We start from the raw sequence: 8,847 nt of genomic DNA on the forward strand, positions 1-8,847 counted from the left end.
GGAAAGCCCTTATCAAAGAGAGACTGAACACCAGATCTGGTTTTAAATAGTATGCATGTAACATTTATTCTATGATATAAAGAATACAGAAGTGTAAGAATATAAGTTCAGCAGTCATCAGCAACAATAGCAAGAGGCCTCATTCACACTCGCATTCATGCAACTCATACTCACAGCCAACTATGTCCAACTGGATCGAACAATGAACTCCTCTGAGCAGAGCTGACGCAGAATGTGCTGGTCTTCCTTTATCTTGAACACACACACACACACACACACACACACACACACACACACACACACACACTCTCGTCACATTCCATTCTCCCTCTGGATAGTACAGGGCAGGCTTATCTGTTATGTTCCTTTCTCCAAGCACTCCCTGCCTCTCCATTTTGCTGCGAAAAAAACTCAGTTCTGGTCAGTCCCATAAAGCTTTTTGATTCTCCATTTTCTTCTGGGTCTTGGGCCTTCAGGAACCCATGCACACTGTAACATACATAATTTCCATATATGTAAAGGGTTTTCCCCATTGCATTCAGTATTAAAAGGATGACAGGTGACAATTTGATTCTGTTCATTTGTTTCACTGTTACCGTTCTATCAAAATGTAAGTTTCCACGACACTTCCCATATTGATTGTATCTCGCAGTGCTTGGTATTGCATATGGACATTCCAGTTTCAAGTTCCCATTTAGCCAAGAAGCTTTAGGGTGAGCATAGGCCAGTCACACACTGTCAGCCTAATTAACCTAACTGACATGTTGGGAGGATGAATAGGTGGGACCAACTGGGAATACTGTCTTGGGTTCTTTATGGGAAAATATCATGAATTTGTTTTTAAGCTTTCAACATCTGAAGACTTCCTCTGAATCCCACCTTCAATGGAGGTGTGATTGGCAGTAATAAAGAAGAGGACCTTCTCTGTGGTAGCCCCCATATTTTAGAATGATCTTCCCACTGAGGCCTGTCTGGCACAAAATTTACTTATATTTTCAGCACCAGGTTAAGACTAGCAGTATGGACTAGCAGTAAGCGACCTAGCAGTATGGACTTTTTTAAATTTTAAAATTGTTAAAAAATGACTCTATATCTTTAGTGAAATGTTATGATGTTTTTACTGTTGTTTATATTTTATGTTGTATTTTGTCAGCCTTAACCCAGAGAACTTTGGCCATTAGACAATATAGAAATTATAATAACAAGAACAAAAGAAGAAGAAAGAACTCTAACATGAGCTAATAATGCTTAGTGGTAGAGCAATATGGTCATTTAGATGAGGCCTTCGTAATATTCTCAGTTGCAGAGTCTGGCAAAGGAGACTGGTATATAAACCAATATGCTGGAAAGAGCTTTTTGTAGTCAGATGAGAGTGACAAATAGGAGGAACATCTGGAAGTGACTATATTTAGAGCCATCATGATGATGCCATGAAATGGCAAATTGGCCACAGAATGTGCTATGTAGTAGCATATGCTACATAATAGATCCTTGCGATTTCCAATAGTTTCTTAAAAAGGTAAATTAAATTTTCAAAAAGGTATAAAAATCAATGAAAATTTAATTGACTTGTGAACTGTGTTACAATACAGTACTCAAGTTTAAGTCTTCTATTGAATTAAGTTGTTTCGGGCTATTTTGTATGGGTGTATGGAAGGAGGCTTGAACAGGTTCTGAAATGCCTTGGTGTACATTCTTACACTGCTGAAATTGTTAAATGAGTCTTGTAATATTCTTGTTCAGCGATTGATCACCTATGGTTGGGCAGAAAGGTGAACGAAAGCATAGTCCTTGTCAGACTTCAACCCGCTCAGTAAAAACACTAACAAAATGTAGCTCCAAATGTGGACTGGGAGAACATAACCTTTATCAAGAGAGCTGTTACAGTGTGTGGAAGCTAACTGCTAGTTCTGTACAACTGTCACATCTGCTTTCAGTCTGTGTGCCAAAGGGTCAGAGCTCAACCATAATCCTGTTGCACCCCCTGCTGGTTAAAAGCCTGTGCTCATTTTGTTACTTTACACTGAGATAAACATTGCAGTCATTTCACACTTCTTTTAACATTCCATATGAATTTAATTATCGTTTGTTTGGACATCGCTGGTTATAGAGTACAAACAATTTATTACAGATGTTCCCATTTTATTTTTATATCTTCTGTTGCCAGGTACAACACATGATTCACCAAAGGCTTCAACATTCAGCAGATTTCAAACCTTCGGGTCTCAGTCGCTTTCCTACTCAGCTTTTTGACGAGACTGGACAAGAAATTAAAAACCCACTTTTGTTGCAGAATGAGCAAAAAATTTGGGTTTCTTATGGTGAAGATTACAGGTAGGAGCAAAGCATTTAGCTCTGTGACTGTCAGCAATCTTTGTGTTGTCAAACTGCTGTAAAGGGAAGTTTGATAACCCCCAAGTAAAATCCCTTTTATTTTTATTGTAAATTCCAACAGAATTTCAGAGGTCTTGTTTGAGGCAGTTTTGTTTGTGGGATATGACATCTCTGTCTCTGATTTACTGTCTTAATGCCTTGTCATAGTTCTTGATGTCTGCCTGTCAGCACAGCAAGAGGGATTTTTTCATGTCTGAATAGTCACCTTAATGATAGCAGATGGAAACACCACAGGGGGTCCAAGCCCATCACACTGTCATTGTCACAGACTGCCCTGACCTGTTTCCACTCCTCTATTTTTTTGTCCCTTTTTAAAGGAGAAATGGATGGTAATTGAAAAGGATCTTAAGCAAGATTTATGAAGCTGTACCAACACGATTCCCTACTATCCCTACTAGCGCTCTGTGTTTTCAAAAAATAAAGTATTAACCTTTTAAGCACCAGCAATAGTAGAAAGCAAAATAAATTTGTAAAACTAGTAAACTCTGATTAACTAAAGTTGGAAATGGAAGGCTGCTAGGCTGTGCCATAGTGCAGTTGTTGCATTTGAGAAAATGCAAATACTGTTTTTATGTTTCCATTCAATTGTTCCCAGAGACAAAAATTTCTGTGCTTCAGAATTAACGCCTATGTTAGTCTGTTTTAATTGAGGTGAATTATATTTAAACAAACAAACTTATCTCCCAAAATATCTGCACAGTCATCAATAGAATATACTTTGTTTATGTTTGTGGTATCACTGTATTAGCAAGATACATCTGTGTTCATTAAATGTAGGAATGTTCTTATGTCTCTCATTCTATAATCGCAATACAAAATAATTTTATTTGTTAATATATTTCCTTTTAGTGATATATTTTATGTTTTTAATGCTATATTTTCATTTTCTATAAAAGGTTTTGTTTACATTTTATGTAAAAAAAATACCAGGCATTTTATGTACATTTACGGAAATATATAGAGCCCAATATGATTGTTCATTCCTTTGTTTTAATCACAACTCAGTCCTTCGTGTGTTTTTTGCACACAAGTAAATCCTACTGTGTTCACTGAGAGTTATGCCCAGGTAATGAACTCAGTCATAAAAGTTATCTTTATGACTCAGATGAAAAATGAAAGGCTTTAAATAAATATAGTGTGTTAAATATCTGATGCTAAGCACTGCATTAATATTATTTTCTTCTATCTTTCACCATGTTTTTTAATTAAAAATATTTATATCTGATCCTAAATTTTATTATGGACTTTCCTTATAAGCTAATGAGAGCAGGGCTTGGGTTGTGTTTTAGTTTATAGGCTTTACAGAACACATACTTTATGCACTAGAATTACATTATGACTAATCTCTGTCTGCCTACCTTGAATCTTTGCTTGCTTAAATAATGAAAACAGTTTTTAAAGAATATATCTTCCACAATTATTTTGAAAGTGAGTTTGCTAACCAAGAAGTTGGCATGTATTCCTAAATGCATTATGTTTTATGCAGACAACTGTTTTGTAACAGCTTACTGTGAATGTGAAAGGGAAATAAAACTATTCAAAATGTTCACATCTGATATTGTATTCTGTCTAAAATGTACCTTTTCATGTTTTTTCATATCTTGGCTTTTATCTTTAGTTCAGTAATAGTAACTTATTTATGTATTGTTAATCAAATGAATTGGATTAAGAAAGAGTATCATTCGCTTTCAAAAGATAATGATCCAAAATGTCAGCTCCCATTCTGTAGAAAGGAATTCTATAAAGAAAAAAAAAATGCAATCCTGTACATGTTTAGACAAAGTGTCCTACATTTCCCAGCATTCTCTACTCAGCAATGCTGTCTAGGAATGCTGGGAGTTCTACAGGGTTTTTTTCCTGCCTAAATATGCATAAGATTGTGCCCTTTTTATAGAAAAAGTGTAACTTCTTTTCATATGGCTTTTTCAATACTAATTACATTTATGTATTCAAACTATACTCTAGCATTATATTTTATATGCATTAAAGTGGATCATTGTTTCTTTTATGTATTGGTGGCAAGAAGTTGTTTATCACCTTTTGTTTGACATTTGTGTTGGAGCAGCACTCAATAAGATGCTTATAACTTTATGGAGGCTTGGCCCCAGTAAAATCTGAAGCTTAAATATACTCCAAAAACTGTACATGGTAGAGTGAATATAATCACCTCTCTCGCTCTCTCTCTCTCTCACATACACACACGCGCACGCGCGCGCGCGAATGAAAGCTTCACCTTCCTATATATAATGTAAAATACTCATTTTATGTACAGAATTTATTTTCAAGAATCCAGTTAAAAGCAGTTCAGTGTCATGTGCTGGAGCAATTTCATTATTTTGTTATCAGCTGAAATTTGATTCCCTGTTCAAGTAATGTATTATTACTAGTGGATACATTTGTGAAAATTATCTACCTTTGAATATGTCATTTTTGAAAATTGTCAATATTGTTGATTGTCTCGAAATGCCCACCCATAAGAGTATCTGAATATTCACTATGAAATGGTTTTGCCCTTTGTGCTTTGCCCTTCAAACCATCTTAAAGTGATCTTCTGAAACTTAGTGGATTACAAACATTTGTGTTCTTTGTTATATGCATCATACTATATAACAGCTGAAGCAAATTTAGAATAGCTATTCTTTGAAGGTCTGTTTCCCATTGTGAAAATAGAATACCTTTTCAGAAATGTTGTTTGCAGGTACATGATCTCCTGCAGTCCAAGTGTGAAAATATAGCAATCTCTATTTCCCCTCTCCCCCATTCTTTTTTACCTAAATGAACTTAAAGGTATTTCTCTGAAGCTTCGCTAATTTGATCTCAACTGTAGTGATTGTTACAGTATGATGTATATAACAAATGTATTATTGGAGGACAGCAAGTATATAAATTGAATGGAAAGGGAGAATTTTTAAAAATATATATGCTGAATTCTTTATTTCCCCAAGTTTATCCCAACAGAAATGAAGCTTTAAAAATGAGGTCTGATAAATTTTAATAGATAATAAAAGTAAATGTGATTGCTATGATTTCAGTATAATAAGTTATTCTATCATGACACTCTGTTCACTTTTTGACCTCAGTATAATGTCTGCTTCCTATGTGTCATTTGTTTTACATGGAAAGTTTTTCTTTCTAAGACAACATGTCATGTGTATTCTGGCTCTAATGTTAGGATAGAGTGGTTGGTCTGAATTATTTCAACATACCATGTTTGAACATACCATAACATCATGGCATTAAAATGTAGAACCATTATATGCTTATGAATTGTTCTTGAAAAAAATATGTGTGGCCTTTCAAAGGGATTTTTTTTTAATTCTGAAAAATATTTCAAAAACTCTTCTCTGCAAGATTCACATTCATTGTATTTCTGTTCTTTGGTTTCTGTCATGACTGTTTTCTCTTACAAATTCTTATTTTGTCCTTGTAAGGTTTGGGATGCCAGTCAGTTGACTACCCATTAGTTTATCATGTATTTCAAAATATTCCATGAAAATCTCAAGGTCACTCTTGTGTCAATGTGAGCCAATGATAATTGCAGGTGGAAAGGTCTCCTGCTCCCCAGCCCTACAGATACCATGATAACATGTATGTGGTATACACTCTCACACACATTTGCATTGTGAGTCACACCTAAAACTCTCTGTGAAGAATTTCTATTCTCTTGCTGCACCCCTTGTAAACTTTTCCTACTGGCCACCTGTCTAATTGCTTGCATCTCTGAATAGGATTCAGGACGATCTATGAAGCAAATAGGCACAGACATAGCTGCAAATATTTAGGGCTTCTGGGTGACAGTAATTGTAATGGGCTTACTGGACTTTGCTTTCTAATTTGGTTGAAAGAATTGATAAATGAAAACCAGAAGACATTCCAGAGAATTCACTTATTATTAATATATTTTCATATTGATATGTGAACTCACATTACATGTCGGTGATGGCTACTTCATAGTGTACATTTATATTGTGAACATTTCAAGTTATGAATACATAAGCAACCAAGGTATACCATGGAAGTAACTGGCACAATTTTACTGGTCATTTGGCAAAACTGTCCCTTTCAGTGCTGGCATTTCAGAAGCCATGCAGAATCACCAGACAAAAATGCTACCTAACCCTCTTCCCCCAAGTCTTGTTTCACGATGACTGCTTCTGACAGCTAAATTAGATATGATGTTGGCAAACGCAGTTGTTTAAATGTGGACTGGTCTTAATCAAAAATACAGATGGGTTGAGGTATCTGAAAGTTTAGGTGTAAAGGGCATGTCTGTGCCATTTACCTTTCCACAGGCTCTCCTGCACTGCACTTTTCTCCAATATCAGAGCTTAGCTGGTCTGCCCTCAGGCAGCACTGAGTAAGTGGAATGCTGACAGCTGACATCTCAGGCTGGGCCAGAGGCATATGTGGCCCTCTGGATGTTGTTGCACTACAACTCCCAGCATCACCACCATGCTTCCCAGGGCTAATGGGACTCAAACAACATCTGGAAGGCTACAGTTTAGCCTACTACTGCCTGAGGCAGAAAAGCTGTAAGTCTGCACACAACTTTTAAATCCTGTACTCTTGCTCTCCCACTTTGGAGAAACTCCAAAGAGTTCATTAGGAATATTCAAATCTATGCATTTTTATATTTAGTAATTAAGAAGTCTGCCCAAGTCCCATTTGCCCAGGAATAAGGCAAACCAATGTCTCCTTAGTGTTTGGTGTAAGAGGGAACTCCTCTGATTTAGTAGGGTATTAGGAAAAATTGGGCTTCTGGACTGTAGTTTTTGGTAATTAGCAATATTTTTTCCATTCTTCATTAGTGTTCTAATAATTTAATATTTTACCATTATCTGACAATATTTGACCAGTCAAATGCTATCCAGCTCATTCCTACCTAATTGCTAGTATTGCAACACTTCTATGAGTGCCTTTGCTATGCCAGTTTCTCCTCTTGTCAGCAAACCCAACATCTCCCTCTTAACTCCTTTACAGTGCTTGACTAAGGATTTGACACCTGTTCAGATAATAATGTCCTCTGATTCTCTTTTTTCCCTTCCTTTGAAATTTAGCACCTCCAGTAGACTGAATGCTCAATTAGGGAGTTTGGTTATACCAGTCTTTATGACCCAATCCCAACCAGCTGCTTCCAGGAACAAGAAATCAATTTTCCTTCCTCTGAAGGAGATTGGCAGGAATAGCTTTCTCAACACAAGCATTCACAGAAAGATTATTACTGACAACAAATAAATAAATTTAGTTTTAATGGTTTCATATTTATTAATTATCAACATTGATTTTTGTATTCTACAAGACTGTGAGATTTTCTTTTACATTTAGAGCAGTTGTAGTTTCCTTCTTGAAAAACTGCAAGTCAGAATCTCATTGGATCTGCTCTGATTCATTTACCTCTCCTATGATTAACCATAGTCTATGCCTAGCTTGCCTTTAGTGTCATTTGAGGGTCGAGTGGGATGAGATGGGGTGAGGGAAAGAAGAAGGATCTGCAATGTTGCAGAAGTGATGTTGATGCAAAGTTTTCCCATGTTAGTTTGTTTCTGTTGAAAGAAGAAAGGTTTTTCATGTTCTCACTTGAGCTTTATCATTCATAGTATAAGGAAAAATAAACAGTATGAACATGACCTTAGCTGTTGTTGATTAACTTGCAACAGGATTTGCTCTTTTGTAGATGATCACCTGGAATCTGGTTATAGTTCTTCTTTGATTCCCAACAGTTATTTCTGTTTGGAGATGAGCCACTATTTCAGGAATAATTCAATTTCCTTGATGTCCATAACCTATAGGTTAATAAAGACAACAAGCTTGCTGTGGTGAAAATTAATTCCCAGGGTGAAAGCACCTGAACTTCGCCAAGGAGCTAGCTGCTTAGATTACTAATTTTTCCTTACCATCAAACAGAAAACAATATAAATTTGAATGGCATCTTGCTGAATTAATTCTTAATAACTAGAGCTCTTATGTTCACTGTTTTAGAAACAAATAATGACTGGTTTTGCAGTTGTTTGATTCTTCTCACACTCCCCAAAAAAGGAAATATTTGATGATGTTTCCATTTTTCAGGTCTCCCTTAAGTCCTGTTCTGAGTCTGACCTTTGACAGAGTGACTGCAGCTGAAAAGGATGGCATCACAGTTATTTATAAAACACTTCTGGATCCCACTGTCGATTTGCTGCCTGGATGTGACAAGTACATTAACTTTGCTTTATCTGGGTTTTTGTAATGACTAAAACTAAGATGTGGGAGAAAGGGAGAAATGCAAATGTTAGGATATTTTGCAACTCTTACTGTAACGTGATAAGTAAACTATTATCCCTCGCTGTGTATTATAAAAAATACATAATAGATAAGCCGAGTAAACTGTAGATTCAGTTAAGAAGGGGGCGATTTAAGTATTTATCAATTTAAGATATTTCTACCCTGCATTTCCTTTCCAAAAAGAGTTGTTCA

General features: G+C 35.9%; 1 protein-coding gene across 1 annotated transcript in view; it reads left to right on the plus strand.

Moving 5' to 3' along the window:
* Positions 1-8,847, plus strand: part of DCDC1 (doublecortin domain containing 1) — a 322,276-nt gene that overhangs the window by 154,428 nt on the left and 159,001 nt on the right. Inside the window, exons 10-11 of the mRNA XM_044426107.1 lie at positions 2,168-2,334; positions 8,461-8,586. Coding sequence (XP_044282042.1) covers positions 2,168-2,334; positions 8,461-8,586 — 293 coding nt within the window. The remainder of the gene's footprint in view (positions 1-2,167; positions 2,335-8,460; positions 8,587-8,847) is intronic.

This window comes from Varanus komodoensis, unplaced genomic scaffold (assembly GCF_004798865.1).
Source record: "Varanus komodoensis strain SLA01 unplaced genomic scaffold, ASM479886v1 scaffold16, whole genome shotgun sequence".
NCBI classification, from domain to species: Eukaryota; Metazoa; Chordata; class Lepidosauria; order Squamata; family Varanidae; genus Varanus; species Varanus komodoensis.